This window comes from Urocitellus parryii, chromosome 7 (assembly GCF_045843805.1).
Source record: "Urocitellus parryii isolate mUroPar1 chromosome 7, mUroPar1.hap1, whole genome shotgun sequence".
Classification (NCBI taxonomy): domain Eukaryota; kingdom Metazoa; phylum Chordata; class Mammalia; order Rodentia; family Sciuridae; genus Urocitellus; species Urocitellus parryii.
The window spans coordinates 106158347-106175190 of record NC_135537.1 but is presented as its reverse complement, the minus strand read 5'-3'; the positions used below and the strand labels follow the sequence as shown (position 1 = coordinate 106175190).

The 16844-nt window shown below is 39.4% G+C and overlaps 1 protein-coding gene across 1 annotated transcript in view; it reads left to right on the top strand.

Moving 5' to 3' along the window:
* Positions 1-1218: 1218 nt before the first annotated feature.
* LOC144256098 (dedicator of cytokinesis protein 8-like) overlaps positions 1219-16844 on the top strand; it is a 162498-nt gene continuing 146872 nt past the window's right edge. The window contains 4 exon segments of the mRNA XM_077801226.1: positions 1219-1352; positions 1693-1755; positions 6995-7061; positions 12270-12355. Coding sequence (XP_077657352.1) covers positions 1219-1352; positions 1693-1755; positions 6995-7061; positions 12270-12355 — 350 coding nt within the window.

Genomic DNA, 16844 nt, shown 5'->3' with positions numbered 1-16844 from the left:
GACATGATCAACTCATAAATAATTAACAAGATATTTTGCATTATTTTTCCTTACTATCTCCAAAATCTAATATGTATTTATTTTCTAGCCTACTTCAATTCAGACAAACTGTAATTTCAAGCAGTTAGTGGTTAATTATGGCTTGTGGCTACCGTATTTGGACTGTGCACTTTTGAACCAAAAATGTATTGCATTCCTATTTTTCAAGGGCAAGTTGACAAATAGACATAGAGAGGGCACTAATATAGTACAACTTGGAGTAACTTGAAACAAGCACGGGCTTTCCCACTTTGGTCATTGGGACTTTTCTAGTGTCTTCCTTGAGTTCAGGACTGGGTTTCTTAGAAGATATTTCAGTCTGAAATCAAAATAAACGGGGATGCACGGAAATCCTGAATCACAGGGATGCTGAGTGTAATGTTTCCACAGAGGAAAAATATTATCCCAGGGTTAAAAAAAGAAAAAGAAAAAGAAAAAAGGTGTTTTATGACTCCTAATATTTACGTCTTGTATGGATCCATTATATTCATTGAAGTGCCCCTGGATGAATGACGAGCTATGGCTTGCAAAAGCTGTTTACTTTCCCAAGAGGTTACACTTTTTTTTTAAAACTGTCTTCTCCCAGGAATGGTGTCCACCCTTTATAAGGTCTACCCTACAGAGTCCCAGGGTTGGTTCCCGACCTCTCCAACTTTCCGCAGCGGGAGGAAGGCATGGGCTCCCCCCGCTTGCCCACATTCCCTGGCAGCCTCGCCGCTCCAGGCAGATGGAGTTTCCGGCCTCCGCTCCATGGTCGCCGGGTCATCCTCCCGTACTCCCCTCTGCCTGAGGTCAGGCCCCTGGGAAGAGCGCGCGTGGGTTTGAGTATCCGGGGGCGGTTCTCCTGGCGTCCACACGCCGGGCGAATGGCTGCGCCTGGCGGCGGTGGCTGGGCCGGCCGCCTCAGCCCTGAGGTTGGGCCCTCCCCCCGGGTGATTTCAGCGGCAAAGGTGGAAATGCGGAAGTTTCCCTCCCGGACTAACAGATGAGGCTCGCGCCTGACTCAGCAGGCGCTGCAGCAGCTCTGCGGAGCGCCGGGTCTCTACTCTTCGTAGCCCACGACCCTAGAGGCCGCCGAGCCTCCGACTGGCCATGGCCACGCTGCCCAGCGCGAGCGCCGCGCGTTTGCACTCAAGATCAACAGGTAAGACTCGCCCCTCAGCGCAGCTGATGGGGACCATGCCGCCCCAGCTGGCAGAGCGCCGCTTACCTCCCAGTACTGGAAGCGAGCTTGGGAGTCCGCAGCGGGGCGCACCTGACACTGGAGGCGGGCTGGCTTTTGCCCAGGAGTGGCTGGCCGTGCGACAGCCCGCGTGCTGGGCTCAGCCACGTCCTACCCTAGAATGGCAATCCTCCCGGTTGTCCTCAGCCACCTGTGTCCTTTCTCAGAGCAACTTCTTGCACCGTCTCCCCAGCCCCGCCTAGCTCGCGCCACTTGGGGTTCAGACAGGTGGCCCTGTGGGCAGAAAGCGATGGGCGCAGTCAGCCGTGTTCACGGAGCTTCTAATCAATGGATCCTTCCTTTCAGGCAGTTCTGAGAAGGGAAGAGAAGCAAAGTGGCTAAAGTGAGAGTTTTGCGTTGGGACAGTTGCTTCAAGACTTTTGTTGTCCTGGATAGGGCTCTTTCCCTTTTTGTTTTCTTTTTCCATAAAGTTGGGCACCTGATGACATCGCTGTTTTTATTCCTTGGTCCAAAGGAGCCATGAAGTGGAGAAAGTAATTGTAAAACTTCTTCATTTAAATAAACAAAAAGGAATGACCCACAGCTGAATTTTTAGATTTCTAGCACTCTATCCAAGAACTATGGACGCGGGGAACCCTACTCATCCTCCAATCCATAATCAAAACTAAACGAACTAAGTGTAAGCACATTTATTGCCCAAAGTTCTCAGCAGAGGTGCTTTAACTGCACTTTTTCCTCCACTGAAAACTGCTGATGAAGATTTGAGGACATGTTTGCCTGAGAAATCTAGTCTGTATAGTTAAAAGATAATAAGAAACTTGTCCTGAAGAGTCAACTGATTTTTCTGCGGCTCTCCCAGCTCTAGGATTTTTCACTCTTTTAGTTGAGCCTGTAGCGCCTGGTTCCATGGTAAAATTCATTTTTGTGCTGTTAGTGTATGAAGTTTGAGCCACCAGAAATTTGAAGTCCAGAATAAGGAGCTGGTAAGGACATCCTCTAAAAAAGCTTACTTTTTAATATAGCCTATATATTAATGATAAAGGCCAAAAGCTATTAGTCTGAAGGCATAATCTATAATAGGGATCTTCTTCTGGCATTTTTTTTCTGCATTAGGTTTCATGGTTGTTGTGTGCCAGGAAGGGCAATTCATTTGAGGGAATTGGGGAGGGGGTTCAAATTAAAGTCACTGATGGGTATACCACTTCCATGTAGCTGCTTCTCTGTAACTTGGCCCTATGAATTTTAGGGAAGGAAGTATGACTTGGGTAGAAAGATGATCAAGACTATGAGGTTGGGTGGGGTTGATCTGGGGGGAGTTGCCAGGACCCAGACTAATCTTCTAGGCAGTCTTGCAAGAGGTTGTGGGGTTGATATAGCCCAAGGTCTAGGAATAAAGACCCTGCTGGAATCAGATCAGCTTGAAAAGGGGCTCTCTCTTATAAACTGGGTGACATTGGGCATGTTACTTAACCTCTCAAACTTTGATAATCTTTTTATGTCAAATGTGGATAATTATAGTACCTGCCTCTTATGACTGTTGGGAAGATTAAGTAAAATATTTGATACAAAGTGCTTACAGTGCCTGGCTTAGAATAAATATTAAATAAACATTTACTATCATTGACAATGTTACCATCAGCTTCAATGTTATCATCGTTTCTAGTAGCATCATTTTTATTGGTGCATTATAATTATACATAATGGTGGGATGCGTTGTTACCCTTTGGAATATGCACACAATAGAACAATATAATTTTGTCACTTTTGTTTCCCAGAATTTCCCCTTTCCTTTCTCTTCTCCCTCCCCCTCGTCCCCTTCCTTCTATTTTCATGAGACCCCTCTATTTCGCCCTTTTTTTCTCTTTAGCTTCCACATATGAGAAAAAAAATATACAACCCTTGACTTTCTGAGTTTGGCTTACTTCACTTAACATAATTCTTTCAAGTTCTATTTCCTGCAAATGATATATAATTTCATTCTTCTTTATGGCTGAATAAAACTACACTGTGTATACATGTCACATTTTCTTTTTTTTTTTTTATTGGTCGTTCATAACATTACATAGTTCTTAATACATCATATTACACGGTTTGATTCAAGTGGATTATGAACTCCCGCTTTTACCCCGTATACAAATTGCTGTATCACATCAGTTACCCTTCCATTGATTGACATATTGCCTTTCTAGTGTCTGATGTATTCTGCTGTCTGTCCTATTGTCTACTATCCCCCCTCCCCTCCCCTCCCCACCCCTCCCCTTTTCTCTCTCTACCCCTTCTACTGTAAATCATTTCTTCCATTTGTATTCTCTTGTCTTACCCCTCCTTTCCTCTTATATGACATTTTTTATCTCTCTCTCTTGATGGAAAAGTAAGTCTGGTTCCATAATTTGGCTACTGTTAATTGTGCTGCTTGTAGACATGGGTAGGCTTGTATTATAATAGCATGCTACTTTACCTCCTGAGGATAAATACTGAGGGGTGGTATAGCTGGGCTATGTGGTAGTTTCACTCCTAGTCTCAAGGAAACTTCTTGCTGATTTCCATATTGGTTGTACTAATTTATACTCCTACCAACAATGTGTAAGTATTGTTTTTTCCCCCACATTCTCTCCAGCATTTATTATTATTTGTATTCTTGAGGGTTGCCATTCTAACTGGAGTGAGAAGAAATCTCAGTGTGGTTTAAATTTTCATTTTCCTGATTCTAGAATCATCATTTTTGAGAGCCTAAAATAAAAAGTAGGAAGGAGAGCTGAAGTTGGAGCTCTCTCCAGGTGGACACCAGTGTGAGCTGGGCGTGCAGATACCTGTAGCCAATTGGAGCTTTCCTGGGGCTACTGTTCTCTCTCATATCTTTTCATCCCTATGTCGACACCCCAAACATACTCAGTGGGACAGATGTGTGATGGAATATGACTGAGAAGAGCCCTCTCAAGTTGAAGCTAATATAAAGTGCTTACTAATCCTCAGGCAAGAATATGGATTGCATATTTATATTCTTAGATTTCTACTTTCCCTTTTGAAGCATTTTTTTAGGGGGAGTGGAAGAATTATGGTAATGAGCTTGTTAGAATATTCAAAGGAGTGGATTAATAAGCATATACCCAGTATTAATGTAGTATGAAAATTTACCACATGATGATCACTTACTGTGTGCCAGACACTGTTATACACTTAAAGGATTATATCATTAAGGCCCCAGAAAACCCTATAAGATTTAAGTGAAGTCTGGAAGAGGAGAACAAAATGAAGCTTGGCCATTCAACCAGCTATGGCAGAACTGGGGTTGTAAGTGGTTCCAGAGACTCTTAAAAGGGCCCATGCTATTTTGATCCACGTATCTTAAGAATTTCCTTTAAAAACAAGCAGAGGATTAATTCTTTTAATCATTATTTCAGTAGCAGCATTGGCAAATTGTTTTGTTTCTGATCAATACTCTATAAACAAACTAACAATGTGATGATTTGCTCTGTTGAAGGTGGAAAAGAAAATGTTTTCCTTTGCATGCCAACTACTAGTTTTTAAAATAGACAAAATAACAAAAACAAGACAGTATTGAAATATGGCCATTAGACATTCAGCATGTGTTCATATTTTTCACCTTCCTACTTAGAATAATATAAACTATCCCTTACAAATATTTATAGGGTAAAAAAGTGTGCTACCTATTAATGAGTTATTGAAATCTGATATATTAAAAATTTTTATTTGCAAAGGGCTTAGCTCTGTCCACACCAACCTCAAAAGGGAGGGAGCACACTATACCACAGCCTGTGAAGAACATCCCCAACTGTTTTTAAATTCTGTGGCTTCCTGCAGGCAGTTTTGCCTAGTTCAGGCTTAGGGCCAAAACCAAGGAGGAACCTGAGAATGCCTGTGGCAGCCGTCTCCCATGTTTGCCCTGGCTCTCTCATACTCTTATAAAGTCTAAATTCCACATGGTGAGATGTCGGACATCATCATATGGGATTGCTCTGGGCACTAAGTGTAATTGCTTAACTTGTTAGAGTTAAATATTTCTCTGGAACTCACAACTAATGAAGTTATAAGAGAAAGATCCACTGCTGAATTTTTCTGAGTTCAAACAGTGTCCTCATTTCCGTTTAATTGTCACTGACTTCTTACGTTCAAAGGAAGAACTACATCTGAATTAAAAAGTTTATTATGTTTGCATTTGCATATTAGGCCCTGATGCATTGAATGTAATCATACAACTCTTGAAGGAACATCTAGTCTTGTTTATTACCATTGTTCTTATTTAAATTTAATGCTTTTATAGATTATAAAAATTGTTACTGGTACTATGAAAATTCATTAAAATCTTGATCTCTTTTAAAGAGAATTGATGTAGAACTTGATCTAATATTCTAATAAAATAAGACCTTCGGATAAAAAGAGCATATGGATAGAGTACAGGGGAAGCATCAATGATCCTTTAGGCATTCAGGATTGAAAGAAATAAAATACAATGGCTTATACTTCTATAATGTCTACTGTGTGGCAGATATGGATCTGTCTTTTTGTATCATAAATCACTGACTTCTAAAGTAGAAATAATTATTATACTTATTTTATAGATGGAGAAACTGAGCATAGAAAAGTTGTACAAATTGTCCGAAGTCATAGTTAATTAAGGGCATATCGGGATTCCAATGCAGGCAGCTTGGCTCCAAAATCCTCTCCCTTAACAATACCGTGTTCTATCTTAAAATAAGTAACACTTATTGTCTATCTAGTATTATGCCAAGAACTTTATATATCTTCATTTCATCATTTAAAAAAGAGGAACAAAGTCATTGGAATAAGTCATTATCAGAGTGATTTTATAGAAGATAATGCAAGGTGCCAAGAAAATAAAGTACATAAAGTGTGCATTCAAGAACAACCCCAAATTCTGGTGTGCTATTGCAGAGGAGTGTGATTATAGATAACAATAATGATCTGCATATTTCAAAAGGGTAGAAAGAAGAATTTTGAAAGTTTTCACCATAAATAAATGAAAAATATTTGAGGAAATATATATGTTTAACCTGATTTAAACTTTACATAACATTCATGCATCAAAACATCACATGGACCTGGTGCCTGTAATCCCAGTGGCTTGGGAGGCTGAGGCAGGAAGATCCCAAGTTCAAATCCAGCCTCAGCAACTTAGTGAGGCCCTAAGCAATTCAATGAGACCCTGACTTTACATAAAATACAAAAAAATGGCTGGGGATGTGGCTCAGTGGTTAAGTGCCCCTAAGTTCAATCCCCAATACAAAAAAAAAACACCTGTCATCCCCCAAATAATATACAATTTTATATCTTTATATGTCAGTTAAAAATAAAGTTAATTTAAATGAAAAAAAAAAACTCCATAATTTTGGGCACAAGGACCAAAACAATACAAGGTATAGAGAGCTCTCTGGGAAATGTTTGCTAATTTTGTCTGCAATGATAATACAAGCATTATAATACTTGTATTCCCATGTGTAAATATGTGTCTGAAGTACAAACAGTGCTGTTTCTTAGCACCAGCACTGGCTGGTGGAGGTAGGTGGTGGGGCTTTCAGAGACTGCTTCATTTGTCTGCTACATTCTAGACCAAAGACTGACAGAGGCTCTCAGGCCATCAAACTCAGAATCTTTGGTCTTTAATGTTTAAGAGCACTTCTTTCCAGATTCTTAGAAAAGTGCTTTTTGGACGTCAAGCGTCTAGGGTCATTCTGAACATGGCTTACCAGCCCTATACAAAAGAATCTTCTGCCAGGGGGAGCTTTTCTCCAGGAGGAGTTCTTTGAGCTCCAGCAACTCATGTGCATCTGTGAGGCTCCTGTACCCATCAGTGGACGAGGTAAGTGCAGCAGTCTCCAAACTGGACATTCATTATCACTGTAGAGCAGCACCTGATGTTGAGATGGTATGATTCCTGGGGATGTTTTTTGTTTTGTTTTTTTTTCACTTAGGCAAGTCTGCATCACAGCAGAGCCAATTATTGATCATAATACAGATGGGATTCTGATAATAACTAGTATTTTCATAGCACTTTACAAAACATGTTTACTGAGATTAACTTATTTAGTCCTCAAAACATTTCAAAGGTCTATATGTAGCAACGCTACTCAGAGTCAAGTCATCCAGTTTTTTAAGGATACATATTACCTAAATATTGATGTTCTTTAGTGTTTCCTTAACATTCTTTTATTGGTCCTGGTGTACAACTGGAGAGACCTGCTTTGAAATTATTTCAGGCTAAGATAATCACAGCCATGTGCCCAGTATATGGAATTTTAGGATCTTGCTTGTCCACCTCTTTCTTTATTGAAGCTGACCTGTGACATCTGGATAATTTAGACCTTGCCTGCAGTCACTTGCTGGGATACTTTGGAAGGGATGAAAGTGGCCATTATTCAAGCCTTGTGTCTGCTTGGGCTCTTTGTATTATAGAGGGCTTTTGGCCTTCCCTTCTGCGTATCAGCTTATCTACACTGTTGGGTCTTTGCAGAATAGATTCCTGCTGTATCTTTGATATTCAAATTTTATTAAAAGTTCAGTTGCAAGAAGTAAGATTTGAAGAGATTTTTGCATTAAAAAAAGATATGCCATATATCTATGGCTCTAAATATTTGAAATTTGGTCTTCGGGTCAAGCAAGAATATCAGGAAGCCTAATTCTCACCCCCTGTGATGCCCCCCCCCACCCTGGGAATTGTTTGCTGACTCACCTTTTGATGTCCTTACCATTGGTCAGCAAAAAGGACAGTTCAGGAAACAGCAGTCATTAGGTACAACATTGTAATATGGAAATATTATTGAGGACATTGACCATCCAGCACCTCTCCTCAAGGAGCTAGGGAGAGGGAATAGGCCTCAAGCCCTCAGGCAAAGATTTGTGCATCCTGAGACACTGTGCATGATCAGTGGGGTGTGCACCTCCCGAGTTCATCACTAAGAGTTCCTCACAGAGAGTTCCTGTTCATCTCTACCAACCATGACACCTTCGTTATTGGAGTCCTGAAGTTCCTTTACCTTTATTTTCTTGTTCTTATTTTCTAACCACTTGGTTTTCTCATCTAATTATTTTATTTGCAGTTTTATCAGCAGCCTCAAATCCTCTTCTGAATGAGGCAGATTAGAAAAATAAATTAACATACCTATAGTCCCAACCACTCAGGAGGCTGAGGCAGGAGGTCACTTGAGGCTAACCTGGACACCATAGTGAGACCCTTTCTCAAAGAATTAAAATGAAGTTAAATACCTCACTTATATGTGGAATCCAAAAATGTCTACTTCATAGAAACAGAGAGTAGAAAGGTACTAATCAGTGGGCAGTGGGTAGGAGTAAAAATGTTTATGGAAAGGTACAAACTTTCAGTTAGACTAGAGGACTAAGTTTTAGTGATCTGTTACACTATAGTGACCACATTTAATGATAATATATTGTGTATCTTTAAATTGCCAAAAGAATAATTTAAACATTTCTCAAAAAAAGAAAAGAGTAATTGGTAAGGGAATTGATATGTAATTAACTAGGTTTAATCTTCCTAGAGTATATACATAAATCAAACTTCACATGAATATACACAATTATTATCAACTTAAAAAGCAAGTACATATGGGTTGAGAATGTAACTTAGTGATAGAATATTTTTCTAGCATGCATGAGGCCCCTGGGTTCAATCCCCAGCATTGCAAAAGCGAAAAAACAAAAAGTACATTAATAGGAATAATATGTTTAATATTATCATCTCCATTTAGATTATAAAGTGAGAATCAAAGAGGTTGAACAATTTATTCAAGATTCAGCAAGTCAGGCTGGGATTATAGCCCAGTGGTAGAGTGCTTGTCTTGCATGTGTGAGGCACTGAGTTCGACCCTCAGCACCATGTATAAATAAAATAAAGATATTGTGACCATCTACAACTAAAAATATATATATGTTTTTAAAAAAAGATTCAGCAAGTCAACTAAATTATAAAACAGGGACCTCACATGCTGCCTCCACATCACAGGTTTGCTTGTTTGTGTGCCTGCATATGCTACCTATTATATTAGCACATATAACTGAAATTTAAAGATGGCATTTTAAAAATCATATCTTCCAACTTTTTAGTTTCTGTCTACATTAAAATTCTTTGCCAGATTTGTCAAGAAATAGTAAATCTGACTGATTTGACCTCTACTTCTTTCTTTTTCCCTCCCATTTCCGTGGAGATGCTAACATGTAATAAAGAAAGCTAAAGTGGACACCAGAAGAGAGAAAGGAAACCAAAGGATTAGAACAGGGACAGTAGGACATTAGCTAATCCAAGTACCCCTGGTGGACTAAATGTGGGGATGCCCAGTCTGAACTGACCAAAACAATGAAACATAAATTGCCTCTGAAGGAACTTTGTTTTATGGTCCGGAAACTCAGATGGTACTGAAAGTTATAATCTAGCCAAGTTCCTAAATGGCTGCTTTTCTTGAGTAAATAGGAATGCTTTATAATTAGCCGACCAACTATTTGTAAATTTGTAGGGCTAAAATGCTTGATGGCCTCTGTACCAGCACTTTTAAAATTTTGAAGCTGTTCTTACAGAAATTGCTGTTGTACTTATAATTTGTACTTTATACAAAGAAAGTCCTGTGGAATTGAGGTGAGTCTCTGCCTAATCTGAAAGGATTATAAATGTTGATTTTTAAAAAAATAATACATTAATGACATTATTCTATATCATCATTATTTTATTTCCTGGAAATAAAAGTTATAAGAGGTGAAGTATTAGATCCAAATTTTGACTAAGTCAGTAGGAGAAGCCAAAGTAGAATTCAGCCACCAAACTTTGCCATGTGAGTTCTGTCCCTGATTCACAGTCCCTAGGAAAAGCATCTTATGGGTTGATGTTTAAGGAAGACACCACCACACTCCAAATAACAGAAAAAGAGTTTGCTTAGGAAGGACTCTTGGTTACAAGTGACACTCTTTTGGTTCCCAACTAAAACCCAATTTGGGGGTTAAAAAGTGTGGGGGGAGAAATACTCATCGACTCACATAACAAGATCAAAGGTCAGCAACTGTGGAGTTGGCCTCAGGGTTCACTGAGTCTGTAAGGGAAAGAATATCATCTCTCTCATACTTTCTCCCCTGAATCCTCTCTTTATTTGTATGTATTTCCTAAGATAATAAAAACTACAGGTATTCACTAAAGCTTCCTATTTCCTCTTTCTTCTTCCTCCTCCTCTCCTCCTCCTCCTCCTCTTCCTCCTCCTCCTCCTCCTCCTCCTCCTCCTTCTTCTTATATGTGTGTGTGTGAATTAACTCCTTGTTTGGATCCTAATTTAACAAATTGAGATGGAGAATTTTAAACTGACAAAATATTTAGTGGCAGTAAGAAATTATTGTTAATTTTTTAGGAGTAATAATGGTATTACTGTTATGTTTTCAAAAGTCATTACTTTTTAGAGATATTTACTGAAATACTGACAGGTGAAATCATGTGATGTTTGGGAACTTTCTTCTAGTATTGAGTGGGGGAGTATAGATGAAAACAGGCTACCTATTCATTGAAATTGTTGAATCCATATGAGGTAAATGATGATTCATTGTATTAGTCTCTTAACTTTTGTATATATTTAAAATTTTCCAAGCCAGCCACAGTGGCACACGCCTATAATCCCAGCAGCTCAGGAGGCTGAGGCAGGAGGATCGCAAGTTCAAAGCCAGCCTCAGCAACAGTGAGGTGTTTAGCAACTCAGTGAGACCCTGTCTCTAAATAAAATACAAAATAGTGCTCAGGAGGTGGCTTAGTGGTTGAGTGCCCCTGAGTTCAATCCCTGGTGCCAAAAATATATTTTTTTTAAATTCCAAATGAAAAGCTTTTTCAAAGAGGATTCCAAAAGTTAAAATTCAGACCAAAGTAGCCTTAGAAATCTACAAGTGTGTCTCTACCTTGAGATTGTTTTTCTATCAGATGGATCTTCCCTTTAGATATATCTGTTCTGATCCCAAAAGTTCCAGGTTGCCTGAGTTGGTCCAGTTCAGCACAGGCATCAGAATAAGGCCTCTTCTCTCAGCTACTCCCCAACAAGATGGCCACCTGTGACCATGGGGACTGGAGGCTGAGGGCAGAGAGGTGCCCATGATGGTCCATTGACCTCTTCACTCATCCCACCAAATGGTACAGATTTATCAGGAAGGTGACTTTACTGATTGCTATGAAGTGTTTGGTTGGAAGCTCCCAGCATTTAAAGCCCCCCAAAAGACAATTAGATATGACTCTGTTCTTTGGACCCTTGATAGCTTCAGACCATGTTCCAGATTTTGGATATAATATACTGCAAGAATGGGAATTCAAGTTTTCAAGGATTTGCACTATTTGTGTTTGTATACATGGAGGTAATTAGGATATAGGGATAGTTCATATTAAACTATTAAAGTCACCATTTTAGTCTCCCTGTGGTAAGGGAGGTAGGTGTAGATCTTAACGTGTCATTACTAAGCTTTCCTGTTAGAAAATACTAGCTCGCTATATATTATTTAACCTGTAAATTCAACTCCAAGTCTCTATCACCTACTTAAGAAATAGATCAACTGAGAAAGAGAAGGTTATAGGATTGATGTTTTAGAGCCATAAGGAAACTATTCTGACTTAGATCTCAAGGCTAAAACTCACATATTTACCAGTTAAAACCCTTAACAGGAGAAATATTTTGAGTATTTATTTAGAGCAGGCAAAGGAAAACAAAAGCCAAAAATAGGTCTAAAATTTTGCAATGCCATCTGGTGGATGTTACTAAGCTACATGCACAGTCACATTTCCTTCCTTCCTCCCACAGTCTCTTTGTCTTGGATGCCTGGGTTTCTGAAAGAAGAAAACGTTTGCTGTAAATGCTGACATTGGAGGGTGGGGGTTGGAACAACAAACTCTCTCATAGAGGCAGAATATTAATCTAGTATTAGAAACAACTCAAATATGAGTTGACAAGTGGAGAGGGGCAGCCTTTCCTCTCCTGGGGTAACTCCAGCTGGATATCCTCATGGAAATTCACTAATGATTTCTGTTCAATGTGATTAATAATAGGAGGATGCTGTGGAAATACGTCCGGTACCAGAATGTCCTAAGGAACATCTGGGCAACAGAATATTGGTCAAGTTGCTGACCCTGAAGTAAGTACCAGCAAACACACTACCCTCTGTGCTAATATCTCTTGCCTTTCAGATACCAGTGTCGTCTGTATCCTCAGAGCTTGAATCAGGCAGCTTCTCCCAACATGCATTAACAGTAGGTAGCTGAGGGATAGTGGAAGGAGCAGAGCTTGGTGTTGGCTAGACCTAGATTCTGTTTCTAAAAAGCCTTTGTAATTCATTCTTCTACAGTAGGGGAGGCAAGCACAGGTGGCTACCCAGTGTTACTGGGGAGGTTACTGAGTGAAATGGCCTGCACTAGGAAAAGTCACAGAGAGCCAGTGGTGTGTGGCCTTGGCTGGTATTAACTCACAAGAGCTGACAGCAACAGCTATTCCCAATTTTGTGCCTAGGAAAGTCATTTTAGTAGCTTGAAATTGGCCACAGTGTAAGTATTTAAAACATAGAAATCAGCAAATGCTATAAAGCAGAGCCTTTTATTTTTTTAGCAACTTGTCTGTTAAACATTTACTAGCCTACCACTGGTAAATACAATGAAAAATGCAACTTAAATTCAATATCAGTGCCAGGGGACAATAGGGGGTAGAAGGGACTATACACACTATGTTGAGGGGTCCCCACTGCTACCTGCAACCAACTCTTGCCAAGTAAATAGGACCACTTTGATCAATTGTCTGCTTTAAAAACTCTAAATGGAGATTTTTCTGCATAAATTCCTAAGTTCCTAAATAGTTTATCATTTTTTTAAAATACCACGTAATTCCAACAAAGTATATCTGAAGTCAGTTTCAACTGGTGGGCCAATTACCTCCCATATCAATTTTAAAGAGGTTATCTCTAATTTTTGCATTGTGTACTTTTATTTTTAAAATTATATATCCTCTATATATGTATATTAATTTTGTGCTTCTGTATTAAAAACAGTTTTTACATTATAAAGCATTATAAGTGAGAAATTTTAAAGGATCAAGTAAATATATCTAAATTTCTTTTTAGTATTTTTAGTATTTTCTTCCTGTAGTTGAGTGAATTGTCCTGTGTACTCCTTCGAATGCTTGCATAACTTTCTTCCTCTTTGCAGACTGCTACTTTAGAGAATTAGTTCTTTTACTTCTTCTAATCATAGACCCTTTGAAAATATTAATTTTAAGCCAAGCATGGTGGTGCATGCCTGTAATCCCAGCTACTCAGGAGGCTGAGGCAGAAGGATCACGATTTTGAGGCCCCTCAACAACTTAGTAAGACCCTTTCTCAAAATAAAGAAATAAATAAAAAAGTGTTGAAGATGTAGCTCAGTGGTCAATACCCAGTACCACACACAAAAAATTAAAGTTGTAATTGCTGTGCTAAAGGTGTAAGGTGAAGCTCAATAATGAAGCCTGTGCTTAGGTTTAGTGAGGCCAAGTTTGATTCCCAGCACCACCAAAAACAAACCAAAAAAACCATTGTAAATGCTTTTATGTGGCAAAAGTACATAAGCATAGTACTTTTTCATATTCTGTTAGGATTACCCATCTCACAAAGTCAATGCCAATAATCCCAATGACCTAGGAGGCTGAGAAGAGGATCACAAGTTTGAATCCAGCCTCAGCAATATAGTGAGGCTGTAAGCAACCTAGTGAGATCCTGCCTCTAAATAGGAAACAAAAGGACTAGAGATGTGGCTCACCTCCACTTCAATCCTTAGTACCCCCCCAAAAAAAAGTCAATGTGTGGACCCCTTAAGTAATCTGATTTGCAATTAGATATGTGGATTCTGAATTCAGGGCTGATGTTTGAACATTGGGACTTCCCTGTGCATTTGAGTTCTTACTTGTAGATGGTCTAGCCTTCTGTGACTCTGTGTAGCCTCCCTCAGCTCTGCTGCCACAGAGGATGAGCTAGCATGGCTTCTCCAATAGTAATGGGTACGGAAGCTGTTGTAGCCCTCTCCATCTTGCCAGATCTACTAGGGAGAACCAGGGCCTTTTTTTTGTCTTATACACAGACTTGACCAGCCTATAAACTAGCTCTGTATCAAGTAATGAGCACAGAAAGGCAAACTCTGGCCCTTCCAAACTAACCATAAGCAGGAGAATTGACTGGAAGTGGCTGTGTTCCCCTGCATTGTTCAGGAAGTCTATGCTATTGTTGGAGATCAATCATCCCACAGGATGCATAATCAAGCCACTTTTAGATGCAGTACCTATGCCATATGAGATTGGAAGAATTCTCCCCTATCATGCTTGTCACCAAGACTTCTAGACCTTGTCAATAAGTAAATGGCAGGTGCAGTCATAGGTGGGAAAATATGACCCACTGAGATAGATGTGCATTATTGTTTGTTTTTGTAGTGATGGGGATCCACCCAGGGCCTTGTACATGGTAGGCAAGAGCTTTACCACAGAGTTCTGACAGACATGAGTTATTAAAAAACAAATGGAATCACTTAGAATTCTCTTAATGAAACTTGTTAAATATATTTCTAGTGAAATTAAGTTGAATTGGTGCTTTTGTCCAGTGCTCTTGACTTCAATAGTATCTGTACTGTTTATATAACTGTGAAACGAGAAATGGACCAAGGAGATGGTCCTAGGCGCAACTTCCTGAGTAAACTGAATAAAAAAATTCATAGATAAACTTTGAATGTGAACATATGAATAGAAAAAACATCAAATGGTAATATTAATGACACATTTTCCCAATACACTGGTAAATTCTATTTATAATATTACAAGTTTTATCAGCTATGAAATATCTACAAAGTTTTTGAAATCTATAACCCTGTTGCTTTGGAGATATAGATTAAACCTCAAGAATGTAGCGACAATTAAGCTGGTGCCAATTTTTCAAATTTTGTAGTAGTAAGAAAAATAGGGGGGGCCACAACAAAGTGTTTTTCAATTTTGATAGCATAAAATCTGCCAATGATAGCAGATTTTATGCTATCAAAATCTGCCATAGATAGCATAAAATCTGCCATCTTAACCATCATACACCTGTTATAGTTAAAGCAACATCCGGGGGTTTCATAAACTGACTTCCAGACCACTCACATATAATTGAATCAAGCCTTTATTGAAGCACACCTGTGGCAACTCATCAGAACATAAAGCTGTTTCCCTGATCAGCCCTGAACAATTGCAAGGGCACTCCTTATAAGCCTGAAAAATGGATATTCAGGGGTCTAGCCAATGCAAGCAAGCCAGGTTACAGAAGCGGGACAGTGCAGTCAGGCAGTGGGCAGCTTAACCAGTCATAGTTAGCCCAATCACCCCAGTTACAGAAACAATGCCCCATTAGATAGTTCCGTGTTCTTGAAGGCTTCTATAGCAAAAGGAAAAGAACATCTTGCCCCAGTCATGACCCTTCTACTTGGCATGATTGTTTTACAGAATGGAGTCACAAAACAAAATGGAGTCACATTTGCTTTTACTGTCACACACCTACCTGTCCATCGTACACTTCACTGATCACCTCACATCATACACTTTAACTGACCATGTCCAGTATGGTGGCATTAAGTCCCTTTATGCTGTTGTACAACTGTCACCACCATCCATCTTCAGGAATTTTTCCTTTTCCTGAATTAAAACTTTGTATCCATTAAATACTAACACTCTATTCCTCCTTCCATGCCACTCCAATACCACCATTATACTTCCTGTCTCTGAATATGACTGTACTAAGTATGGCATCATACAGCCACTTGTTCTTCATGATGGGCTTACTTCATTTAACATGTCTTCAAGTTTCATCCCTGTAGTAGTATGTGTCAGAATAATCTTTTTTTAAGGCTGAGTAATATTCTATTGTATGTGTGTATTAATAACATTCATATATATGTGTATATAAATGTGTGTGTATGTGTGTGTGTATTTATATTGTGTTGTTTATCCATTCTTCTGTTAGTAGACACAGGTTATTCCTACAGTTTGATATTGTGAATAATGCTACTGCTAGACCTTGTTTTCAAAGTACATTCACACACATTCTCTTATATAATAATATGTGGAAAATGGGAAGGGTAAATGTCCTCTCCTCATTTCCAACTAAATAAAGGCAACTGGGAAATATACATGACCCAATGAACATCCCAGTGTTCACAGGTAGTAGGAGCAGGAACAGAGTCCAGATCTGTCTGACTCATTGCCGAAGGCGCCACCTCGTCCTTTTGTCTATGTTTATGGTCTGCCCAAAGATTCTTCTAAAAGTCCTGCTGGGACAAATCTATCCAGTGGTTAGGCCATTGTCTCACACATGCCTTGAAATAAAATCTGGCCCAATTCACATGACTTCTGAGGCAGTGTGATCTAGGCCTCTGCTGGTACTGTCAGTGGACAGTGTCTAAATTCATGGTTGTTAAGCTGAGAAACTTGGAAGATGAACTTCTGTGTTTCATGAATGCTTCTAACATGTTGGGATTATGCTTTGGTGATGTGTTTTCATTAAACTCTCCATTTTTAGCAGTCAGGGTCAATATGAGGGGCTCCTTTTTCTCTCTCTCAGGAGGCAGGCTCCTCAGTGTTTA